We start from the raw sequence: 27,372 nt of genomic DNA, 5'->3' as shown, positions 1-27,372 counted from the left end.
GATAGATAGATAGATAGATAGATAGATAGATAGATAGATAGATAGATAGATAGATAGATAGATAGATAGATAGATAGTCATTGTTCAGTTTTGTATCATGTATGTTGGCATACTTTCTCCTTTCAGGTGTATTCCTGAAAAACTCCCACCATCAGTTAACCCATGAACCATCACTTGTGCTCATCCTTCCACTGTTTTGATCCCTTTCCCTCCCCCTCCACTCAGAAAGTCTGATTTACAGGGGCCTGCTAATTTCATGGTTTTATTTATTATTGTTGTTGTTGTTATTTTTCCTGATCCCTTTTTTGGTTACCCTAAATTCCTCCTATAAAGGAAACCATCTGGCATTTTTCTTTCCCTCTGGCTTATTTCACTGAGTATAACCCCATCCAGCTATACCCATGTTGCTGTGAATGATATCAGTTTATCCTTTTTGATTGCTAAATAGTACTCCACCATGTATATATGTCACATCTTCTTGATCCAGTTATCTATTTTGGGGCATTTGGATTGTTCTCCATATTTGTCTATTGTAAATAGTGCTGCAATGAACATAGGGGTGCAGGTATCCTTTTGAATTAATGTTTTTGTGTTCTTTGGTAGACTCTTAGGAATGGAATATAAGATAGCTTCCATTTTTAGTAGTCTGAGGATTCTCCACAAAGCTTTCCACAGTGGTTGGACCACTTTGCATCCCCAGCAGTGTAGGAGAGTTTCTTTTTCTCCACATCCTCACCAACATTTGTTGCTTTTTTTTAATTGTGCCATTCTCAGTGGTATGAGGTGGTATTTCATTATAGTTTTGATTTACAATTTCCTCATTGTAAGTGATGTTCAAGAATTTTTCATAAACCAGTTGGCCATTTGCATTTTCTCTTTGGAGAAGTATCTTTTAGAATGCTTCTGCCATTTTTTGACAAAGTTGTTTGTTTTGGTTCTGTTGAGTCACGTGAGCTCTTTGTAGACCTTTGCTTTGGTTTGCTGGATCATGTGAGCTCTTTGTAAATCTTTGTGATCAGTTGTATTGTATGCAAAAACTTTCCCCATTCAGTAGAGTGTCTCTTTCTTTTGATTAGTGTCTCTTTAGCTGTGCAGAAGCTTTTTAAGTTTGATGTAGTCCCAGCTGTTTATCTTTTCCTTCATTTTCTTTGTTTTGGGGTATGTATCTTTAAAGATGTTACCGATATGACATACCTACTTTTTAAATTGCAAAATAATTACAAGAATAGTGTTAGTTAACACATTCATCAAGTCACATAATTCCATTTCTTTTTTTGTGGTGAGAACAAGTAAGATCTCTCAGCAAATTTCAGCTATAATATTATTCTCATCATATTATTATGTACAATCACTATGCTTCAAGTTAGAGGCCCATTTAACTTACCTATCTTTTAACTGGAAGTCAGAATTCCTTGACCAACATTTGTCATTTTCTCCCTCCCCCCATCACCTGGAAGCCATCCTATTCATCAGTTTCTGGGAATTTGGCTTTTTTGGATTTCACATATACATATCATATAGCATTTGTCTTTCTGTCTAACCTATTTCACTTAATATCCCCAAAGTCCAATCACACTGTCATCACAAGTGGGAGGAATTCCTTATTTCTAATGTCTAAGTAATATTCTGACATGCGTTTTGATATGTTTATTCATCCATCAAGATACTTGGGTTGTTATGGTGTCTTGGCTACTGTGCTCAATGCTAGAACAAACACAGAGTCAGATATTTGTTTTATTTCCTTTAGATATATACCCAGAAGTGGGGTTGATGAATCATGCAGTAGTTTTAATTTTCATTTTTTAAGAACATCCATACTGTTTTTCCATTGTGGCTGCACGATTTATAGCAGTGACAGCATAAAAGGGTTCCCTTTTCTCCACAACCTTGACTATACATGTTATCTCTTATCTTTTTGACTCCCTAATAGGTATAATGCAGTAACTCATGGTTTGGCTTTGCATGTCCCTGATGACCAACAGCGTTGAGCATCTTTTCATATGCCTGTTGTTTACATGTATTTCCACTTGGAAAAATATCTATTCTGTTCCTCCGCACACTTTTTAATCAGATTGTTTGCACTTTTCTTTTGATTTATATGAGTTCTCCGCATACTTTAGACATTAACCTTTTATCAGATATATATTTGTAAACATGTTCTGCAATTGTGTGGATTGTCTTTAATTGATGAAAAATATTTCCTTTGCTGCCCAGAAGCTTTTTAATTTAATGTAGTGCCACTTGTTTATTTTTGTTTGGTTGCCTTCATTTTTGGTATCAAATTCAAGAAATCACTGCCAAGATCAATGTTAAGAAATTTACCATTTATTTTTTCTTCTAGGACATCTGGGATTTCATGTCTTACATTCTAGTATTTAATTCACTGAGTCAATGTTCACATCTGGTGTAAACTAGAAGTCCAGTTTACACCAGATACCCATTGTCTATTGTTATTCCTAGGTCATATATATGCATGGGTTTATTTCTGAGGTCTCTATAGTGTTCCATGTCTGTTTTTATGCTAATATCACACTAAACTACAGATCAGTGATATGAGTTGAAAGCATAAAGTGTGATGTGTCCAGCTATATTGTTCTTTTTCAAAATTGTTTTTGCTATTTAAGGTCTTTTATGGTTCCCCAGATATTCTAGGATTTTTTTTTCTGTGAAAAATGAGATTGGAATTTTAAAAGGAATTACACTGAATCTATAGATTTCTTTGTATAACATAGTTTTTCCAATAAATTTTTACGTTTTCTAATCCACAGGCACATAATATCTTCCATTTATTTGTATCTTCATTTTTTTCATCAACGTCTTATAGTTTTCATAGTCTAGATATTTCAGCTTCTAGGTTAAATCTTACCCCTAAGTATTTTACTATTTTTTTATGTTATTGTTAATGGAACCACATTCTAATTTCTCATTAAGATCCCTCATTACTGGTATATAAAGAAATACAACTGACTTGCATATTGATTTTGTATTCCACAACATAACTGAATTTGTGTATATCTAAGTTATCTGGTAAGTTCTTTAGGTTTTCTAAACGTAATATATCATATGCAAATAAAGAGCTTCTCTCTTCCTTTCTGATCTGTATATCTTTAATTTCTTTATCTTTCCTAACTGCTCTATATAGTCCTTCCAGGGATATGTTGACTAAAAGTGGCAAGAATGGGCACTCTTGATTTGTTTTTGGTCTTAACGAAAAAGCTTTGCACTATTTCACCATTAAGTATGATATTAGCTGTAGGATTGTCATATATATCATTTTTATATTGAGATATATTTCCTCTATATCCAGTTTATTCAACTTTTATTGTGAGCAGATGCTGAATTTTATCAAATGTTTTTCTGTCTCTATTTGGATGATATGGGTTTTATCCTTCATTTTGTACTCCTTTTATATAATATTGATTGATTTGAAGATGTTAAACCAAATTCCATTTGATCCTTTTAAAATGCTGTTGATGGGGCCCTCCTTGGTGGCGCAGCGGGTTAAAGCACAACACTGAGAATCTGAAGTCGCTTTCGCATGAGTTCGATTCCCGCCTGCCCCGGAGGTGAACACATGGCGTGGCAGACCTCTCCTGGCCCGCCCGCTGCTCCCCTCAGCAGTGTACTTCGTCGATCTGCCTGTTCTGCTCCCCGCTCTGTCTCTGGTGAGGCCTCTCACCGCCCCTGAGCCTCTGGCCTGTACCCCAGTTCTGTATGCACAAATAAATAAATCTTAAAAAAAAAAAATGCTGTTGAATTTGCTAACATTTTACTGCTGACATCTGTATCTACATCCACCATGCATAATGGTCTGTAATTTTTCCTTTCTTGTAGGTCCTTATCTGGTTTTGGTGTCAGGGTAATGTGTGACTCAGAGGTTGAGAGGACTGGTATTCTTTCAATGTTTGGGAGAATTCACCAGTGAAATAATTTAAGAATATTAACTTCCATGACTTTTATATAAAATGGGAATATATACCTATTCATATCATGAGGGGTTTTTTTGTTTTGTTTTTACATTATTCTTCATTTTAAGCAATTTTTCATCTCGGTTGTAATCCTCATGGTATATCATGAGATTTCTATATGAATTTGTAAGAGAAGAAAATACGTATAGCACCCAGAGTCCAGTATTTATACAGTCAATATCAGGCCTCTGCCTGTATCCTACCCAACAGTCTATCAAACATGCTCCATCTTAATAGTCACTTCTACCTGGTTATGGTCAGGGTGAGCAAGAGCCACAATAAGGGCTAAGTTTAGCATGACCCTGCAGAAAAATTTCAAAGAGAATATTGTTCATGTACTCTGGTTGCTAATTGGAGTTTTGGTCCCTTAAAATTCAAGTTTTTAAATGCAGCGAATTATGCAGACAATAAAGAAAAAGACTTCTGAATAGTCTATCATATTTATTCTATAATTTCTCTTTAACTAATTTAAAAATATTACAAACCTTTGATGACGGAACTGCTGAGGAACTTGCGGGTGAAGTGTCTCTGGATGTTTTCAATGACTGAACAGGTCTTTCTTTATCTACATAAGAAAATAAAAAATTCAATTTTCTAGCTCATTTGTTTTCAGTTAGAGTAATTTTGTTGCTGAATAAATCAACAAAGTCATACACTTGGATCCACAAAGAAATCTTCATTATATCATTAAGTCAAATCTGTTACCATTTAAATCCATCTCTCTCTCTCTCAGGGCCCGGGCATGATAAAAATTTCAAATAACCTAGCACCAGTGGTATCACATAAGGCAATTTATCTAGTTCATACCAAAGTTAGCACCAATATGGAACAGAGGGAAGTCAAAAATATTTTAAAATCATAAATATTTTCTCTTTCAAGTTCCTAACAGCTATGTTTTAACACATTATGATCAAAGTCTAAGGTAGCTATGCTATAGTTGCCACCAAAGAGAACTAGCTGATTAAGTGGTAGCTCAAAGTGAAAGGCATACAAGAAAATTTAGCAGGTACTCCTAAAAAATTTGGACAGTTTAAAAAATAAAAACAAGAAAATTATCATTCAGAGCATAAACTCAGTATCTGGTATAAACGTGTACCCAAATATTTGGTAAGTGGTTAAAAAACAAATCTGTAATAGATAAAGCTACTGCCTTTACTCACCCACTACACTCGCATGGTGCTGTATGTATACACCATTTTTTTTAATAGAAACTTAGAGACAGAAAAAAAGATTTCTTTTAGGACTTCCGGTTTAATTTTTTTTTATGTATATGTATTTTCTTAATTAATTTCCTTATGTATGTCATTGTTAATTTTTGGATAATATTTGTTTTTTCCCATCAGATGTTGGCCCCGTAGTTCTCCCACCCACAGCACCCTGACCCAACACCACTATCCATGATGCTCTTCCCTCCAGGTTTTAAAAAGAGATTTAACCAAAATTATTGAAGTCACTTTAAAACAACAACATCCTTAGCTGTTACTGATAGAAAACATTTCATAAAATTGTTTGTATGTGTAAAATATGACATAAATCCTTTGTTCTTAATTGCTAGGAAAAGTGACGATTTCAATTCCAGTGAAGAAAGTGGCACCGAGTTTGGATTGACACAGAAGCTGGTCAAAACCGGACAATGAATTAAGGCCAGAAAAGCAGTCAAGAGCAAAAGCAGACACAAAATGACATTGCAACTGAGGCAAAGCCAGCTTAGTCAAAAACTTCTTATTTCCTTCCTGCTAAGGTCAAAATAGCTAAATAACAGCCTGGTGGCTAAAAGTTTCCCAGATGGTGGGCAGAAGTAGTAGCAGCTATGTCTGAGGCACTAGGGACACGGAAGGCCCTATTAAGCCAACACGCTTCCCTCCCTGCCACTGTGTAGCAGCAATGGGGGAGATAATTTTGCTTTTCCCAAGTGGGAGCGCACCTTGGCGCACCTGAAGTTCAGACCAGGAACGCCACTGACACCCCACAGAAGAGCAGGGCAGCCCTATACGGCAAAGGCTCATCCAGCCTCAAGCCCTAATAGTGACAAGGCTGCGAACGCCTGTTTGAAATGTAATATTCCAACTCTTGAGCCGCATCAGTCTTAAAAAAGACATAAATAATCCTCAAGTCTTTTAATATGTGGTTATCATTAACAAATTTTCAAAAGTTCTTATGGACCTTAAAAATCAAAGGTAAAACAATATCAAGTTATGTCCCTAATTATGACTAGAAAAAATGATTTAGTTAGTCATTTCCTACTGAGTCTTCATTAGGCATGGCAAATTCCACATTGTTCCTTGACAGTATCAGCCTGTCCCCATGTACTAAAATCTCCCAGAAGAGTAACTATCATAGCTTATTTACCTCTGAATATCCAGAGCCTATCTTGCTCAAATCCTTTTTCAAAAAAAGAGAGCCACTCAAAAAATTGGTGAAAAGATAATTACCCATAGAATGCAATGACATCCTCAGCAAACTCTTAAAAGAAATACGGAGCTGGACCAATCAGCACAGCACATTTTGCTAATGAAAGGCATAACTTTAAGTTCAGTTCTGGATCATAGCAGGGAGACACCAGGAAAAAACCTTTCACAAACTGTTTAGTTAATCTTTCAGCATTTCTTCTATACAGAGGAGACATGAGCACTACAAGTATGCCAGGTAGATTCCAAATACAGCCTCAAGATCCTTTCCAATTTTTAGCTGCTTAAGCAGATTTCAACTCATCTCAGACGCAGAAGCAAAGAACGCTGAATGGGAGGGTAGGTGCTGTACCACATATTCACATATATTCATATGTGCCTGCTGCATGAAGGGGAGGGACATGCAAGAAGCAAAGGATAAAGAAAAAAAAATGATACAGAGGACAGCAGAAAGCACAGGAAAGGTAAATAAAAGTCCCCTGGTTTTACTGTGTCAGGTCCAATCTGGCAATGACTTTTTAATCATGCAGATCTCAACTTCCTGTGAGGTGCTACTTCTCACTGGAGAGGCCTTGCACAGAAAACCACCCCAATTTCCCTCAATACCTACAACCTAGGTCCACTGTTGGTCAGCTGGTCAGCTCTGATTCTGCAAATGGACGAATGGAAGAGTTGTACACCTTCCCCACTTCCATGATCTCTATCCAAGGTCCCCACCCTTTACAATCCCAAATCAAAATCTATCTCAAAACTCACCTCTTTCTGGCTTTCCTTCATTCTGCCGTTTGTAGGAAGCACCAGCACGCACGGGCTCTAGGGAAAGGTGGGCAGGGGGGAATTAACACCAGCACCTCTGTGCCCAGGAAGAACAAGAGGAGATCCCTAAAGTACGAGTGATGAGAACAGCCACTTCTGAGTACTTCTGGTGACCCTAACTCTATGCTACCCTGTGCTCAAGTTGGGCTGCCTAACCAGGCACCACTAAAGAGGAATAAAAAGCAGGAGAAAAATCTAAGACTGGAAGTTAACTGGGCCCAATAACAATGAAGTGTAAAGATGAGTCTAACCAAGGATAGAATAAAATGAAAAGTTTAACCATGAAAGGAATAAAATGAAAAGTAGATCATAAGACACCGAAAGTTGAAGATGGGATCATGTCTTACTTATTGTCATAAGCAGTCTGATCTCCACAAAGGATCAGGTAGGTTAGAGAATCTCACACACACACACACACACACACACACACAACACAAATCAAATATCATTTTAAAATATCACCTTTAAAAATGAAAAAGAACACTGGGAAAATATCAGTTCCTAGGCTTACTGTTAAACTCGCTCATCTGCCAATAACGATGCAGATGCAGCTTTACGAAGTGTCTACATACCTAATACATAGTATATATACCAGCCATCCTTCCAAAAAGGTACAGAAAGCCTTTAACATTTAATTATTCTATGATGGACATCAAATAGCCATTTTTATCTTTTTTCTATTAACACACTTTAGGGATTATTTTAGCATTGTAAGCCCTTACATTTAAAAAGAGTTTCAAGAAATATCACACACATATCCTACTTTTGCTAGCTTATTGTTGAAGACTTCAGGTCTCATTATTCACTGATCGGACATCAGAAAAATTTTTGCTCCTAAGCAACTTACTTGTTTTTAAGGATGCTGTGAATACTGTTACTGCTTATATCTTCTTGGTTTCAGCCAAATCCTTAGTTCACTATAGCCAGTTTTCAGTCTTAAATGCATTTATTTCATATACTTAATTCATTTTCATAACTTTATTTCCCTCTGACACAAAATTCTCCACCCATTTACTTAATCCTGTTTTATTACATGTTTATCTTGCTAACCTGCCTCAAATTCTTTGTATATCAAGAGGCTCGAATAGTGGTATTTTTCAGAAGTGTGTGAAGTCTGAAGCTGACTCAAACAGCAGTGAGTTCCCCCAGATCTCTTCCAATCTCAGGATTCAATGACTCCACACTGGTAACCTGAAACCAGTCATATGGTCTATCAAGCTCATGGCAATGAGAAAAATCCACAGAACATTTATTTTCCTCTTGAAAAGTCAGTTTATCAACATACTGCTGGTGCTGTGCTCACTGATTTAGATACCAATTTCAGAGATTCTACAGGAATTTCCATATTTAACTAAAGATTTTGATCCCTGCTATCTTAAACAAGCAGAAGCTATATAGTGATATCCTCACAGAAGAGACAAACCACACAAATAAACAGTGCAGGACCATCAATAAGTGGCTCCTTTAATCCAGTAAGATTTACAATATTTTTTAACACAACAGGAAATAGTAAAAGCCCCATTGTGTTTTAACTCTCATCTCAGAGTTCTCAACGATCTTTATATTAAAACTAAGGACCTTTCTTTTTGTGCTCTATTACAGCACTTTATGATTCATAAATAAGCTTCCTTACTACTTAGTAATTTGCATTTTACATCTCTATATGAGTCTGGATACATCCCCCTATGTCTTTCTAACTGACCTTCTTCCTCTTTGTCCATAATTGTTCCTAAACCTGTGTGTTCCTCTTGAATTATTTTTGTTCTGGTTACAGGCTTCAGCCAATACTATGAATAAAATATCTTCCAAATCCACTTTCGCACTCCCACTTTTGACACCTTTGTTCTTTAGTAATCACCTCCAACTTATCTAACAAGTCTTAGCAGAAACTAATTTCCTGTGTAAAATCAGGCAGAACATCTCACAGTCTTACCCTTCCTTTGATGTAATGAAAGAATGAATTTCATTTAAGGTGAAAGAAATAGATCAGGAGAGAAAAATTATGAAGATGGCAGCATGGAAATCAAAACCCAGTGTCAATATACTGGTGAATGCATGAAATAAATGAAAAGGAAGAAATGAAAAGGAGTTTCAAATACTGGTTCCATGGGCTAGGGGTCAAGGTCTACCATGTAGGTGAAATCAAACCTTAGAAAGCACCTCGTTGTTCCAACAAGCATTTAGAAGATCTGTAGAAGGTAAACACATTTGATCACTCTGACTATAAAAGCTAATGTAAGTAGCAACTGTCAACAGCGTGTGCTGACTTTCACTGTGGTGAGCCTAACCAAATGCATCCTATTACATGTTAACTACTGCTAATCCATGGAGGACCATAGGACATTGCTAGAAAAAAAAAAATTAAAACCATCATTAGTCATGACAGTTGCTATGTTTTGCAAACTATTAAATTTTTGGTCTAGTATCAGGGATGAAAGATAATTCTGAATTCAAGTGTTATCAAAAAACAGGCCCTCCCGGGTGGCGCAGCGGGTTAAAACACTGAACTAAGAAGCTTAAGCCACTTCCGCATGAGTTCCATCCTTTCCTGCCCTGGCGTTGCCGTCCTTTCGTGACCCGCCCGCTGCTCCCCTCAGCAGTGTACTTCCACGATTTGCTTGTTTTGCTCCCCACTCTGTCTCTGGTGAATCCTGTCACCCTCCGCATCTCTGGCCTGTACCCCAGTTCTGTATGAATAAATAAATCTTAAAAAAAAAAAAAACTTCATAGCATAGACGACATTTATCCCTTTGTTGACAGCTGAAGGATTCAAAGAGAAATTAAGATACAAACCAATGAAAAAGTGGTAAACTATTCAGATTCTAAGAAAATGATTTATTTTTCTGGAGGATGGACAATTTACCAATATATAAATATGGAGCTTGGATTAGGTAAGACACGATCTCTCAGAGATCTAATGGTTTAGAAGATGTGAAACAGAAAATGAAGGGGGTCATAAGAAAAATGCTCCTGAAGAAAGATAACAATGAAGTCTAGGGAAAAAACAGATTAGAGGGGTAAAGAAAGTTTTGCAACACCTCCACTTCCCAAAAGTATTATCTTTTAGAGGTGAGAGAGGCAAAAAGTTAAAATAAAGACATTTTAACTATGAATACTTGAAAGTGTTCTTATGAATAGAACTACCAGTTAAAACCATATGGGCTCACTTTAAAAATATAAATAAAAAACTGACTCTACCTAACCAGGGATGTTAGACATGTCCACACATATGGCAATGTCATTCATTGGTTACTGCCCTGGACCCTCTATCATTCAGATGTCAACTACAATTGTGCTCCCAGGATTTACCCGTGATACTCATAGCCAGAGCTCTCATGCAGAGCTCTCAAACAAGAATAAAGTAGAGAATCTTATTTAACAGGATAGTAGTAGCCTGGATCCATTACCAGTCCAATACTAAATTATACTTCAGGGACTCCACATTATACTGCTCACCCCAATAATGCTACTCCACTTGTACCCTCAGCCAACTCCTACTCACTCTTCAGATATCTGTCTATTCCTTTGTTATGACTGTTTCCCTTGCTACATCAAAAACTCAAGAGGGCAAACACTGCATTTATCTCATTTTGGCACTTCTGTGAAATATATTTTTGTTAAGTAAAAGATTACATGAGCAGTGAATGCAAATACAGTGATTTTCAAACCAAGAAACACTAGGTTTCATAATCATTTGCTAATAAGATAATGTTCACCCTCTCTTGCTATCGTTAAAAACTCATAATCTACAGCAGTATACTTCGTCGATCTGCCTGTTCTGTTCCCCACTCGGTCTCTGGTGAAACCTCTCACCGCCCCTAAGCCTCTGGCCTGTACCCCAGTTCTGTATGCACAAATAAATAAATCTTAAAAAAAAAATTTTAAAAACTCATAATCTGATGATAAAGCCTTATTTCCACATTCCTGTTGTCACACAAAAACAACAAAAACCCACCTTTCCAAAGGCAGAATTAGAAACTCTAAATTCCAATGGACTTTTGTTGTTTAAAAAATTATGTGGATTTGGCCCTCCCTGTTGGCGCAGAGGGTCAAAGCACAGCACTACGAAGCTAAAGCCACTTCAGCATGAGTTCGATCCCCGCTTGCCCTGGAGGTGACCACATGGCCCGGCAGATCTCTCCTGACCCGCCCGCTGCTCCCCTCAGCAGTGTGTTTCCTTGATCTGCCTGTTCCGCTCCCCACTGTCTCAAGTGAAGCCTCTCACCACCCCACACCTCTGGCCTATACCCCAGTTCTATATGCATAAATCAATAAATCTTTAAAAAAAATTTTAATTAAAAAAATTATGTAGATTCACAAATGTATTCATACTAACACGTGCCTTTTCCCATGACAGTGAGTTCAATAATTGAGTCTGATCTTCCAGATTCTTCTCGAATACTATTTTTAATTATGATACATTTTCATTAACTTAAAAGATAGCAATTTCTTTAAAATATATTCCATTCTTAAAAGTGACTGCTGATATCAAGACAATTAAGGGGAGTACATTACAGAGGTAATACCCAATAGCATTAACTCAGTTAAAAATTAATTAACTAATGGAAAACTATGTTGCAGTTAAAAAAAAAAAGGTTGGGGGGGGGGGCAGGTTGGGGCCAAAGTCAGAGCTTTAGAAAAGCAGACATAGAACAATGAAATGTTGAACGTGCAAACTTCCTATGGTGGTGGTATGGTAAACATTCAACCAAAATGTCACTAAGCCATAGCAATCAATGTATGGCATCATGTGTGAAACTGACATTCATTCACAGCAAATGCTTACAATTAACCAAGAGCTAGCTTGTAAATACTTACATAATCATCCCTAGGAGCCACAACAGATTTACAAATACAAGGCAAGACAATCCTTCTATTATTGTTACAGTAGAGAAAATGTTTTGTAATTTTTTTTTATAAAGATTTATTTATTTATTCACACAGAACTGGGGTATAGGCCAGAGATGCGGAGGGTGAGAGGATTCACCAGAGACAGAGTGGGGAGCAGAACAGGCAGATGGACGGAGTATACAGCAAGCAGGCAGGAGAGGTCTGCCACGCCATGTGGTCACCTCCGGGGGCAGGCGGGGATCGAACTCATGTGGAAGTGGCTTAAGCTTCTTAGTGCTATGCTTTAACCCACTGCGCCACCAGGGAGGGCCCATGTTTTGTAATTTTAAGTTTCAAAAAAGTAGAACAAGGGCCCTCCCTGGTGGCGCAATGGGTTAAAGCACAGCACTATAAAGCTATCATAGCCACTGCAGCACAAGTTCGATCCCAAGCCAGGGATGTGACCCACATGGTGTTTTAGACCTCTCCTGACCCACCCGCTGCTCCCCTCTGCCTCAGCAGTCCATCTGCCTGTTCTACTCCCCACTCTGTCTCTGGTGAATCCTCTTACTCCCTACCCCCAACAACTCTAGCCTGTACCCCAGTTCTATACGCATAAATAAAATCTTTAAAAAAAAAAAAAGTAGGACAAAGTCTCCAGTGAAAATTCTCAAACTGAAAAGAAGACGGAGGATCACAACTGGCTGTATAACAAACAACAATGTAGACAAAATGACTGAGGTCCAGGGAAAACGATCTCTAGAGGTTTTCCATATTTGGCCTTCTGCTACTCAATATAATTACTAATGATAAATTAAAAACCATAAAGCTTACTTCCGCTGAAGATGAAACAAAGCTGTTTTTATTTGGTACCAATATATGAGTTCACAAAGTGAGGTCTACAGAAGAGATTGGAAGCCAAAGTTTTTGGCTAGTAACATGAAAAGGGCTTCAATCTCAGCTGTCTCCAGTCTCAAGGGCCAGCAACACAAGGTAGCTGACAAAATAAAAAAGTTCACTTCCAGCTTCACAAGTTGAAAGGGACAGAAAGAAAAATAGGAATGCAAAAGGTCTGAAGACCATGTCAAATAAAAGAAACAGCTGATGTAACTATATATACTTAAGCCTGGGGTGGGGGTAGAATCAAGATGATTATGATGGTATTCTTCAGACACATAAAAGTTTACAACATGAAAGAAATAATGTTAGGCTCTAAGACAAATAACTAGTATTGCATAGATTTTACAAGAAAATGCTTTTAACTTTTATAAAAAATGAGCTATACAAAGATGAAAGGACTGGTCAATGATATAGTAAACTTATCCACAAGATAGGTATTTTCCACAAGAAATGGGCATAAGAGACAGAGTTTTAATGATCTCTGGTGCCACTATTAAAGTTATTGTCCTAAGCATAAGGTTAATAACAAAAAGTATAAGAAAAATGGGACTTGTTTGAAAAGGGAGGAAAAAAAGAAATACCTGAGGAGATATTTATGGGAGATTGTTTGGTTAACCAGAATAAAATATATATATTATTATTATTATTATTATTATTATTATGAGACTTTTGTCATAATAATATATATATATTATTATGAGACTTTTGTCATAATATATGTACATATATAATATACATATATGTATGTATATATATAATATATATATATGTATATATATATTATGACAAAAGTCTCATAATAAACAAGGGGAAAGGAAATTAAGTCAACCAGATCAGACTACACTATTAACACATAAATAAAAACAACAAAAAGGAACAAAGAATGCAACATGGTCTATCTACAACCAAGTTAGTCCAATTAGGTTACAGGCAGAAAATTCTTATACATAAATCACAGGATGAAAACAACCGTTTGATTAAGGAGGGTGATTAGTCTAAAGTAGGACAAGGTTCCATAGGATTAACCCAAAGGGATAAGCAGAATAGATTTAATTAAATACATGTGTAAACACATGTACGCAGTACAATTATGTAAGCACTAAATGAGAAACAAATAGCTGAGATGAAAAAGTATTGAAAATCCTCCCATGGCTTATAATCAAGTACAGAAGAGATATATTAAATGTATATAACTACTAAGAGGATTTAGTCCTTAAGTGGTCACCATAGTCAAACTACTAGTAATCATTAAAACAAGTAAAATTACAAGAAAAATAGGAACAGAATGCAAAAAAAAACTAAAGAATTAACAAAATGAGGTCATAAAGCGTAAGAAAATTATGTGTGCCTGTTATTTATATAACCATTTAAAGATCAAAATTTTAACTTACAGTAGAAAAATTAACATATCAATTAATTGTTAATTAATCCAGTGTAAGTGATAACATAATTAAGATGTCCCTTTCACTCAGTCCTTTTTTTGAAAAGGCAAACTAACATCAATATTTGTGACATTTAGACTCAAAGCAAAAACTGATTATCACCAAATGTAAAATAACAATTAGTTTTCCACTTACTGTGCAAAACAGGACTTCTCCATTATCATGTTGAAAGATGATCTTATGTAATTATTCTGAAAACTATTTACTTAAAGGAGTTACAGAAAATGTTCTTAATAGTTCAACCCAAATAGTTAGGAAATCAACTACTTATGTATATGTATACACATAAAGGGATTTCCCAGAAAAAACTTTTTTCTTAAGACTTACTTGTCTTTCAAACTAAGTAACTTATGAAAACAAACATAAGGCATTAACAACTTCCTATGTTCCACTTCATTCAATTTCCCTCCATATTTCATTATCTTTTCCTGCTTCCAAATATCAAAGGGTGGGAAGTGCATGGAATTGTTTGAGACAGGAGCAGCACATCGTGGTTGCTCTATATTTCACCTCAAGAATTACAGTGCTGACTACCAACAAGCAAAAAAAACAAAAAGTTCTTTAAAATTTGCTTTAAAGAAGAAATGGCAAAAATAAGACTATTTTACCAGCTGCTATTCGAAATAATTTAGCAGACTCACTAAACAGCTGCCAAATATAAATCTCAAACCTCCACTTTCCTCATGTTTTGTTTAAAAGGGTTCATAATCAGGGCCCTCCCTGGTGGCGCAGCGGGTTAAAGCCCAGCAATAAGAAGCTTAAGCCACTTCCGCATGAGTTCGATCCCCGCCTGCCCCGGAGGAGATCCACATGGCGAGGCAGACCTCTCCTGACCCGCCCGCTGCTCCCCTCAGCAGTGTACTTCGTCGATCTGCCTGTTCTGCTCCCCACTCTGTCTCTGGTAAAGCCTCTCACCCTCCGCATCTCTGGCCTGTATCCCAGTTCTGTATGAATAAATAAATCTTTAAAAAAAAAAAAAAGGGTTCATAATCAGTTTCCAAAGACACTTTTCTGAAGTCATTAATACATCTGCATTTAAGTCCTACACATACAAAAAGTATGTTCCCAGAAAGCATTTGGCTAATGTTGGATATTTATGTGTGTGCACGTGAGGGTGCATTAGAGTGGGAGGTTGTTAATCTTCTTGAAGGGGGATGTGGGCTGAAAGTGAAGCAAAGGAGAAAATACCAAACTGTTTAGCACTGAACTCCCCTGTAAAAACTTTCAGTTCCTTTGACCTAATCCAAGATCATTTTAAGTGATCAGGAATACATAAGTGACTATATTTGTTTTAAATCCTTCAAATAGCATTCTTCTGCATACCATTTATATACAGGTATACAAAAATATCTTTTTTGGAAGACCCATTCCATCTAACAGTAAAAAAAAAAACCTGATAAATGTTTGTTAAATACAGGAATCCAGTAACAGGTATAAGGAAGACAATCTGACCATTTGAGATGTCTTTCCATCACTTTCAGTACATAGAAGGAAAAGGGTTATTAAACTGAAAGTCTTACTATTCAAAAAAAATTTAATATGAAGGAAGTTAAACAGGGGAAAAAAGGAAATATCCTAGACTTTACTGGTTTCTAGACTTTGATTTATAATTCCTTCTACCTGGGAGCTACTTCTCCACTTGTATAAATTCAGAATAAAACATGAATCCAAATGTCACTTCGTCCATATATTCTTCCAACCTCAGAGGAACCTGCTCATGTTAACTCTTAAATCAGAAGGCACGAGGAAATGTTGTAACTGCAAACAATAGGGGCCTAGGCAAATAATTCAGAAAAGCTTTATCCAGAAAAGAAGTTGCTTCATTTGTTTATTCCAACACATACTAAGCAACTCCCCAGGACAATAGGCTCCGGCCCCCAAAACATATGTGCAGGCATACCAGTTAAAACTTAACAACAAACTAGACAGCAGAAGAATGGACCTGTGGCAGATTGTACCACTAAATTACTCTTTAGGAGTAAACGTACATTTTTCACATAAAACACAGTATTGAATATATAACAATGACACCTAGTGACAGGAGACAACAGGGGTCCCAGCAGCTCAGGAACCAGCTGGAAATACAGGTGTGGATGACTTCTGACATGATTACAAACCTGCTTTGCTTCTGCCATACTCAAAAACTAGACACAAGCTGGAAACAGTGCCAAAAGGGTAGGTACAGTGTTTATTACACTATAGTCTTTCTTGTTAGCTGTTAATTTTTGGAAACTGTTAAAACAAACATCTCTAAGTCAATCTAATTCAGTATATTCTTATCAGCGGAGGTTGTAAAAGAAGAAAGACTGTCTCAGAAATACATACTTCTATGCTGAGACTGGTGGAAAGAATATGATTTGCTTCTTTCTGGAGAGTAGCTTCTACTGCTGACACTGGAGCCAGACCTGCTGTGTGGAGAATCCTTTCGGCCTACAGGTGATTCTCTGAAAAAAGGAGCATCTCTTTTATGAGGAGACCGGTCCCTCACATAATGGGAAGAGTAGAAGCTTTTTCTTCGGAATCCATCTCTCATATCCCTTTGGAGAAAAAATATAAAATAAGTTAATTATACCCTGTATTCTGTATGCATAGGAGTTCTGTTTATCAGCTATTCTTTATGTTGTGCTTTCTTTTTCACCACCTAACTTCTGAATCATTCCACAAAAAGAGCATTTTGTAAATGAAGTGAGGTTTTAGAATGCATTTTGTCATAAAAATGAGCAAGGAGATTAAGTTACTTAATTCTAAGCATGCACAGATTTTAGTGAAAAGAGTCATACAAATGCTACCTCTAGTTTCCATTAACAACACACTACACGCACTATCACTGACCTAGGGAATGCCACAGACTTCCCCAGTGAGACGGTCCATGGCTTGTTACCCTGTTCTAAATACAGCATACACTACTGGTTTTCAGCTGGTGCAATCTTGCCTCCCTGGTGACAAATTAACAATGCTGTTATCAAAACAGGAGGGGACAGGACAGGAGGGCAACCACAGGTGGAAGGGATGCTGCTAAAATCCCACAAGGCCCAGGCCAGTTCCCAGATAAACAATAAAAAACTACCCAACCCCAAATGTTAACAAGTCCTCATAGGGATCTATCAAGTATTTGCTCTCCAAGTTTTATCTCTAGTGTATTAATTTTTGCCCATCTCTAAGTACCAATGTTGTATGAATCACCTCTACTTTTACACATTAAGACATTTTGCTGAGCAATCCCATCAAGTCAGAGCAAAAAATGTGAGTAGTAAAATTTCATAAAGCAAAACTCTTTCAAACATCAAAGTAAATCAAAATTATTCAACTATCAAGAATCATGCCTCTATTTAAAATCTTAGAATCAAAACAGGTTTTAAAAGAAGATTTAGCAAATATTCCACCATATTAAAATTAAAGAACACTAAATCTCAGATGGAAAACGCCAAGAGACACACCAAGGCTGGCTGAGGAACTGCACGTAAGTGTACTCTGTGGACTCACTGGACATGGAGTCTGACTAAAGAATAAGAGATGGGGTGCCATGCTGAATCCCAGAATTCTGAAAGGCTAAATTACTGAAATGAGAAAAACAGACTTGGAAAATAAAGCTGGGGTGTATGGCTCAAATTCAAACTGAACAGATTAGGGTTGAGATATTCATGTAACACCCTAGTAGGCAGAACTAGAGCTATCGGCAACACACTCAAAATGAGATTTTTGGCTGTAAATATAAACTTGTCTGTAAACAGACAGTATTTAAAGACATGGGTATGGAAGACAATAATCAATGAGAAGAGCAGAGGGCCCAGAGAACTATCACATTGTTAGGAAAACCTATGCAGTGAAAGAACAACAGGATGGTCAAACAAGAGGGTACCTGGACAGCAAGTTACCAGAGAAGTCATGGAAGTGCTCCCAGAAGAGTAAAGGTTTTATTTACTACAATAAAATTAAATGAACTATCATTGATAACTTGGTTAGGAGATACTAATACACAAGACCAGACTCAAAGATGGTCTGCAGAGAGAAACAAAGGATGAAATGCTGAGCTAAACATTCCTATTTCTGACTTCTGACAGCAGGTGGCGGTAAAATCACAGGATCTAATCTAATCTAATCCTTTACAACCAAGATGGAAAAAATGTACAAAATGAAAAATGATGTTTCATATATATATGCATGTGCATACATACACACACACACACAATTCAGAAAATGAAAAGGATCACAGGACAGTTCAGAACTACCAGTGAGACCAGAAGTGGCCTGATAAACCTCGTCGAAGAAAAAGTCAGATTTTAATGTCTCTCGGATCCTCATATGTCAACCTCTTCTAGATTGCACCAGATTAAGCAAAACATTACAGTAAATATCATCTATCATATCTTCTTGATAAAGTAGTAATATTAGCTCTTTGGTAGGGTATATTTATATCCCTACACATTTTGGGGTAGGGGGGAGGAAGAGAAGCAGAAGGATAGTCCAGAAAAGGGAGTTGGGGGGCACAGCATCATTATTTAAACCATCAGAAGGGAAATATGTATTGGTAAATAGAAAACTGGCAGGGTGGCAGTGGCAGGATCACTTAGGAAAGATGAGATAAAAATGTATATTATCTAATAGAAATATAAATTGAGCCACAGATGCAGTATCCATGTATAAAAGGTAAAGAAAATACATAGAATAAATTTAAGCAATATCTTTTACTTAACCCAACATAGCCAAAATACCATTACATTAGTAACCAATATTTTAAAATTTACAAGTTGTTTGATGTTCTGTTTCATCTTAAATCTTGAGACTCCAGTGTGTATTTCACACTGGCTGAGTATTCAGTCTGAAATTTCAAGTGCTCAGTAAGTGTGGACAGCAGGGGGCTCTCATATTGGGCAGCACAGACTTGGGTGGCAGGAAACCAACCAAAACTTGAAGAAAAAGCAGAGGGATTAAAGGGCTTTCGGACTACAGAAGTAGTCCAAAAAGTGAAAATATGAAAAAGCAGTGACCACACAGCAAAAGAAATAGTTTTATAGGAAAGGCTGGCTAATGACAAATAGCACAGAGACTGAAAGAGATCTCTGTTTGTCACATGACCAAGCAACTGGTTGTCCTGGAAATTAAAGCAGACTGGAAGAAATTTAGACCTACTGGAAATATTACACCATTCTTTTCTTATAAAAATTTTACAGAAGGAAGAGGAAAGAACAGTATTTTAAGAGTAGGGGTTTACTTGAGCATATATGAATGTGAACCTCCTCTGGGAGATAAAAATGACAATCTAAGACACAAAAATGCTACCTGATAAAGTCAATAGGAGAAAATGAGACAAAGGAATCATGAAAAAGACAAAGTTATTGATACAAAGACAGAAAGAAATGAAAAGGATAAAGAGGAAAATTCTCGTTTTTAGAAACTCACAGCACTCTTTCTTAGGTCTTTATATCAGTAAAGTGCTTACAGGGGTCATGAATAGAAAGTAAAGTGTCATACTGACTAGAAATCAGAGGCAGAGCGAAAAGCTCTCTTCCCAGGAAAAGTATCAGGAGAAGCAAAATCTCTGAATGGCAGAGCCCTCAGACCTGCCTCAGCCAACACAAACTCAGGGAAGTAAGACTACACCTACTTAATCAACAATTCTGAGGGTGAGACCCAGGATTCAGCGATTTTAAAAAAGTCTAACTGATGATTCTAATTAGAGAACATAACACAGAAGAGCCCAAACTCAAGAGCTCATAAGAGATAGAATAATTCTCAGTGAAGATTCTAGGATTTGACTGTGCTTAAATATAACCAAGGAAAAGAGCTGAAACCCACACCCCCAAGAAAGACTAGTGTAAAAAATATCATCCAATCCAGACAGAGAGGGGTCAACAAGATTATGAGTTAGAAATTGTAAGACTCAAGGAACAAGAAATGGTGTCTAAAAAATACAAAGATGAGGCTCTCCCTGGTGACACAACAGGTTAGGGCGCAGCACTGTAAGCTAGCCGCCAGACACAGCCGCTTCAATGCTGAGCTTGATCCCCGGCCCCAGAGGTGACCCACATACCACAGGGGACCATAAATAAATAAAAATCTTTTTAAAAAATACAAAGGTGAAGACAGGTGTTATAAATTGGTAATATCAAGGATGACAATGGAGCAAAGCATAATGTATGACCAGAACTCACATCAAGTACCAAAAAGTTAGGAGGCAAAAGGTTTCATTCTTGGAAAGTTAGGTTAAAACTCTGAGGTGAGACCCAGGGTTCAATGTTTTATCTGAGCAAAAGAGAAAGAATGGAAGGAATGATTTAGAATATACCCATTCTATTTTGACTCCACAGAGTGAAGCCTACATTCCAAAGGAGAATAGGGTATAAATAAAACATTTCATAGTGACAAGTACGGTAAAAAAGGGTAGATTATGGATGTTCTTTTAAACAGGGTCATCAGGGAGGCCCTCCCTAAGAAAGTGAAGTATGGGTAGAATGCACAAGAGGCACAGAACCTGACCAAAAAGGGTGTGGTGAAAAGATGTGATTTTTTTTTTAAAGATTTATTTATTTGTGCATACAGATCTGGGGTACAGGCCAGGGGCTCAGGGGCAGCGAGAGGCTTCACCAGAGACTGAGTGGGGAGCAGAACAGGCAGATCGACGAAGTACACTGCTGAAGAGAGCAGCGGGCGGGTAAGAAGAGGTCTGCCACGCCCTGGGTCACCTCCAGGGCAGGCGGGAATGGAACTCACGCAGCGAACTCACGCAGAAATGGCTTTAGCTTCTTAGTGCTGTGCTTTAACCCTCTGTGCCACCAGGGAGGGCTGATTTTTTTTTTTAAAGATTTATTTACTTATGCATACAGAACTGGGGTACAGGCCAGAGTGCAGGGGCGGTGAGAGGCTTCACCAGAGACAGAGCCAGGAGCAGAACAGACAGATCACACTGTGGAGGAGAGCAGTGGGAGGGTCAGGAGAGGTCTGCCATACCTTGTGGTCATCTCTGGGGCTGAGATCAAACTCATGCTGAAGTGGCTTTAGCTTATTGGTGCCGTGCTTTAATCCAATGCGCCACCAGGGAGGGCTGAAAAGATGTGATGTTTATGTTTCCACTGATCACTTCAATTGCTCTGTTAAGGCATTCTATGTTGACAAGAAGGGCATGATGAGGAATGCTTAAGAGTGTACAGAATTACAGTTTCAACTGTAACACTAGCTCAGTACATAGAGCTTATCGCCCAAGAGAGGCCTTCTGTGAACTAACCTCCTAAGTACTAAAAGACCCTTCCAAAGTCACCTTTAACTTTATTACCTTGAGCAAGGTAGTTAACCACCTCCCACATGCCTTAATTCCTCATCTTTAAAGTGGAGATAAAAATAGTACCTATAGGGCCCTCCCTGGTGGCGCAGCGGGTTAAAGCACAGCACTGAGAAGCCAAAGCCACTTCCGCATGAGTTCGATTCCCGCCTGCCCTGGAGGTGACCACATGGTGTGACAGACCTCTCCTGACAGGCCCGCTGCTCCCCTCAGCAGTGTACTTCGTCGATCTGCCTGTTCTGCTCCCCACTCTGTCTCTGGTGAATCCTCTCACTGCCCCTGAGCCTCTGGCCTGTACCCCAGTTCTGTATGTACAAATAAATAAATCTTTAAAAAAAAAAATAGTACCTATAACCAAGTAGTAAATGCAGTAACATATATAAAGTGCTTAAAGTCTGATATACAGTATCCAATAAATTATTAGCTATTTTTCTATTGATCATATTACTCTCTATATGATTTCCATTAATTTGGTGTAAAAAAAAGTCTGCAGCAAGAAATTAGCTAAGCGAGCTAATAAACCCTTACACAGCGTTGCATTCAGAAAAAACAAAACTAAGGAATCTTGCATATATGCAAGAGCTGAAAACAGGTTGTTCATAATAAAAACTCCAGAACAAAACTTCCAAGTGACTTCCAAAGGAATTTGTTTTATAGAAGATGAAACAATGACAATTATCAAGAACTTCACTTATGAAGTTCTTTATGCAGATGAAGAATAAAGTGAACAAGTAGACAGAAAGGTCATTTACTAAATTAGGTAGTCAAAACAAATATGCTGTAGAGTCAAATAATAAATATTTTTGGCTTGCGAACTATACATTCTCCAACACAGTCCCTGAACATACCACTACAGCACACAAGCAGCTATAGACAATAAGTAAACCAACATGCATGGCTGTGTTCCAGTAAGATGCTATTTACAAAAATAAATGGTTGGTCAAATTTGGCCTGTGGATGTAGTCTACAGATCCCCAATCTAAACTTTCAGGTACTTCCTGAAAGTTTTAAACACAAATTATTAAAGAGGGCCCTCCCTGGTGGCTCAACAAGCTGGGGCACAACATTGCAAAGTAGCTGCAGCCACTTAAGCTAGATTTCGATCCCCCGCCCCAGAGGTGACCCACATGGTACAGTAGACCTCTCCTATCTCACCTGCTGCTCCCCACTCTGTCTCTGATGAATCTTCTCACAAACCCACCCCCGCACCTCTGGCCAGTACCCCGGTTTAAAAACGAAAGTTACTAAAAAACTTCACTGGTTTTCCTGACGGCAATATGCTCACAAGTTTATTTTAGATATTGAATAGCTGATGAAGCACTGGTCAATGCATCCTTCACTCATTTCACCACCTTCCCAACACCTACCTTGCAAACTATCAGGTACCTAGATGGCTAATATTCTCCTTGGTAATTAAATAATGGTTATATTCTACATTTCTGAGAAGAAAAGCAATCTACAGAAAAGCTCACTGATGCTTACCTCTCTACTCAAGACCAGTACAGCGATCATCACTGCTTTGAGATTCTGATCTCTACATGTAAAACGTCCACTTGTCTAAATCAAGAACATAAAATACAGCCCAAATATATATAAGAATCAAAAAAAGATTCTAGTAATGAGGCTCTTCAGTATATTATTGGTTCTCAAATGACAGTGATTTTGCTTCCCGGGGTGTAAGAAGCACTGCCTGCCATTGAGTCCCAGGACAAGTTAGGGTTAATTAGGGCAGCTTCAGAAACAGCACAGGCAGGGGCTTTGGGAGAGTTAAAGAAGTTTCTGAGATAAGGATAGAGAAATCCAGGAGGGCTAATGAAGGTAGAATGTTTTAAAGCTAATAAGAAGCTAAATTTTAAGAGACCTTGGGCAGGGGCAGTGAAAGAAAGACTAAGAGTTGTAAAGCTGGGGACAGCTGCCCAAGGAAGTGTAGCCCCTCAAAGAGAGCCAGTCAGAGTGGATGACAAGAATTTAATATAGAGAAAAGAGGCCTAAATATCCCCTAGACAAAGGCTTAACAGGCTTTTCTGCTTCTCCGAGGAATAGTGTACCAGGGAGTCCTTGCTTTTATTCTTTTCCTCTAAATAAACTTTACTTTTTGAACAAAGTTTGTTTCTCTCTGCTTACGTATCTAAAATGAAAATTTTAGAATTGCATTTAAAGTTTTTAAAAATGTAAGCTCCTTTTTGCAGCTTCCTGGGACAAGAACTTGTGGTGATTTAAGGGTTACCAGTGTGAATAGCAGCAGCGGCAGCGACAGTCATGGTTAACAGCAAACACTAACCTCAATGTGAAATATCATGACATGACATTTTTATACTGGTGGGGGGAGCGGAGCTTGAAGATGATCATTTGTGCCTAATGATAAAGTCAGGGATGCTCCCAAACATACTGCAATAAACAAGGCAGACCCACATAAAAAGCTATCCAACCCCAAGTACCAATATTGCCAAAGGTGAGAAAACTTAAGATAGACATACATACACTAGTAAGTGAATCTATTAGCTTGAGATATATGAAGTCTAAAATGTGTCTTTTAGCACAAGGAACAATGGTGATGGTTCACAGGTAAAGTGGTGGTAGGAATTTTATGAGAACTACACAATGATGTAAAAGATACAAATAAAAATAAATAAATAAAATGCCCCGTTTAACAAATCTACTGTCAAGTATTAAAAATGTCTTCAACTTTCCTAACAATGAAATTACAAGTTACATCTTCAAGTATTTTCCACTCTACTTTCAATCTTTTAATTTATCTATAGTCCAATAATTTAGATCACAAGCTCTGGAGCAAGTTTCCAGGGCTCAACTCATGAACGTTACTGCTTATTTGTTGTGAGAGAAGTCTGACAGTTACTGAACCTCTCTACCTGCCTCCTTGTCTATGAAATGGATGTCATAAATTAAGAGGAACGGTGCCTCTGCACACACATCATGAGTACTTTACATGACTCCTTAACTCAAAGCTTAAAAATAAAGGGAAAAAAAACACTAACAACATCAAATGTTGACAAATATGTCAAACAAGCGGAGCTGACACACTGTGCAGAAGGAAACACAAATGGGTACAAAGTTAGTTCGGAGTCCACAAACAATACACAAATGAACAATGCACATCACCAGTGACTAGACACCTCACACCTTTTTCAAAGTCTTCTGGGATGGGTGATTGCATCTATTATGCGGGTAACATCCATATAGTTTTGTTAACATATTATCACTTAGTAGTAAACTGTGAAATTTTACTAAAGCGGCTCTATTGGCTAAAGCACAGCACTATGAGGCTGTCCGGAGCAAGAGTTCCATCCCCAGCCATGGAGGTTGCCCTCATGGCACATCAGACCTCTCCTCTCACTTGCTGCTCCCTTCCGTAGTGTACTTTATATCAATCTAACTGTTCTGCTCCCCACTCTGTCTTTCGTGGGTCCTCTCACCACCCCTGCACTTCTGGCCTATATTCCAGTTGTGTATGCAGAAATAAATAAATCTTTTTTTAAGAAAGATTCACCAGAGACAGAGTGGAAGCAGAACAGGCCGACTGACAAAGTACACTGCTGAGGGGGGCAGCAACTGGGTCAGGAGAAGTCTGCCACGCCATGTAGGTCACCTCCAGGGTGGGGACTGAATTTATGCCGAAGTGACTTTAGCTTCTTAGTACTGTGCTTTAACCCACTGCGCCACCAGGGAGGGTCCAGTAAATCTTTTTTAAAAAGTGGATAACTGAAGGAGAATTGGCTGTAACAAAGACAAAAGTACAGTCACAAAACAAAAATGAAGGTTTTATATATTTCTGCATACAAGAACTGGGGTGTGGGCCAGAGGTGCAGGGCATGACAAGATTCACTTGAAACAGAGTGGGGAGCAGAACAGGAAGATCCACTGCTAAAGGGAGTAGCAGGTAAGACAGGAGAGATTTGCGGTTCCATGTGTGTCAGCTCCCTGGTCAGGAGTTGAACTCAGGCAATAGTGGTGACAGCACTGAGACTCAAACCCTAGGCCAGCAGGGAGGCACACAAGTAAAAAATCAGATAATGGTAGAAATGAAAATCAAACTGAGCATAAACAGTTATAGAAGAAAATAGCCAAGCATGAGAATGTTGACAATGTCATTCAGGAGACCCTTGATGTGCAGCCTGAGGACCTTAGGGAAGGCGAACTTACTGACATGAATCACAAAAGAGACTGTGACAAGGATAAAGATGTCTCTCAGAAAGCGAGGCTAACTAAAAATTTCACATTAAACAAACTCTCAGAGATATTCACAGTGATAAAAATGAAAAGAACAAAATCACAGAAGTTGGTCCAGACTCAGAATGCACACAGTTCACCAAGTCATAAATAGATAGTTGCTCTGTAGCTTAAGTTACATGGTAAGAGACAAGAACTGGTCCAACTACTCTTGGTAAATTTTTTACAAAGAAATAAAACCCTTTAATTCTAAATGTTTCTAGTATTTTAAACTACAGTGCATTAAGTTATTTTACCATTTACTTCCCTACACTTTTCTAATTGAACGTTCAATGTTTTGGGGAAAAAAATTAAGTCACAACTGTTCATTTTTTCCCACTGACAATTAAAATTTAAGTCAGAAAAATGATTATTTTTGAAAAGAAAGTAAAAAAATAATTAAAGGCATTAAGAGGAAGCTTCTGGGAGGCAAATCATATTCTAGTTTTTAATCCAGATTGTGATTATGGTAATTTATTGAGCTATATGCCATATATTAACAATGCACAATAAAGTATTTACAAAAAGAAAGTTATCTACTTTTCTGTAAAAATGTGATATATATGGATACATATTCTCAGCATTCAATATATCTGAAGTGTTTTGGAGAAAGAAATTTCATCTTTTATTAATTTTATTTTAAGGAAAACTATTATCTGAAAATTAATATATTTTAGTGATTTCTTCTGAACACCCAAATAGCATACCACTACTTGTCAAACCCAAGAGAAGTCAGCCATATCGACTTCAGCTACCAACATGGTGTCATCTCATCTTCAAAGAGGATAACTAAGAAATCAGTGCAACATAATTAGGCCCTTCTACCTCCAGGCACTCACTGCAAAAACAAACCTTCCAATGTGGTTTGGCCAAGAAATCACCCAACTTATATTTTATTATCATTTATTTTTTTCTTTATTCAGAAAAATGCTATACTTTAACACAGCAATACATAACCTTCAGTATCATTTCCAAATACAAGATACCGCTTTATCCAATCTACAGTAAAATTAGTAAACAGATACAAAAACAAACTTACAAATAAAACATTTTTAAATAATCCCTTGTATTTATAAAAATAAAAAAATTTCTTCCATAGTTTTTCTTAAATCTTTGGTATCTGCTACCACAGCTAAGCAACTAAATGGCATCAAATTCCTAATGAATAAACAAACACAAAGTAGTTATTAATAGAAAATCATAAAGACTCCAGTGTCTTTGGTCTAACAGTTTATCTTCCTGGGCACTTACTGAAAGTTTTCATTCTATACTACATATTTACATTTTCTACTAACAAACTGTTAACATATTCAAAAATTTTAAATTTTCATTTCATAAGTTCAAGCCAAAAATACTACTACTTCAAAATTCATCTTAATTTTTCAAAACACCCTGTAGAAATTTTTTCAGCAATCTTCTCAGAGTTGTCAGAGAATGCAGCAGAGAACTATAGCACCAAGATCCAAGTGAAGAAGGAAGCCCAAAGAGCAACACCTATCTTTTAA

The 27,372-nt window shown here is 37.4% G+C and overlaps 1 protein-coding gene across 5 annotated transcripts in view; it reads right to left on the bottom strand.

The window, feature by feature from the left end:
* The window catches only part of PPHLN1 (periphilin 1), a 107,487-nt gene that overhangs the window by 40,756 nt on the left and 39,359 nt on the right, over nucleotides 1–27,372 (bottom strand). For 3 of the 5 annotated variants that reach the window (XM_004694777.2, XM_012734146.1, XM_012734145.1), the window contains 3 exons: nucleotides 16,690–16,901; nucleotides 7,133–7,189; nucleotides 4,454–4,533 (listed from right to left, as the gene is read on the bottom strand). In XM_004694777.2, the coding sequence (XP_004694834.1) occupies nucleotides 4,454–4,533; nucleotides 7,133–7,189; nucleotides 16,690–16,901 (349 nt within the window). The remainder of the gene's footprint in view (nucleotides 1–4,453; nucleotides 4,534–7,132; nucleotides 7,190–16,689; nucleotides 16,902–27,372) is intronic. The other 2 variants (XM_004694779.2, XM_004694780.2) reach the window with 1 other exon arrangement.

This window comes from Condylura cristata, unplaced genomic scaffold, assembly GCF_000260355.1.
Source record: "Condylura cristata isolate star-nosed mole 26May11 unplaced genomic scaffold, ConCri1.0 scaffold00047, whole genome shotgun sequence".
NCBI lineage: Eukaryota > Metazoa > Chordata > Mammalia > Eulipotyphla > Talpidae > Condylura > Condylura cristata.
Note: the sequence above shows the minus strand (reverse complement) of the source record. Positions and strands in the feature narration are given on the sequence as shown.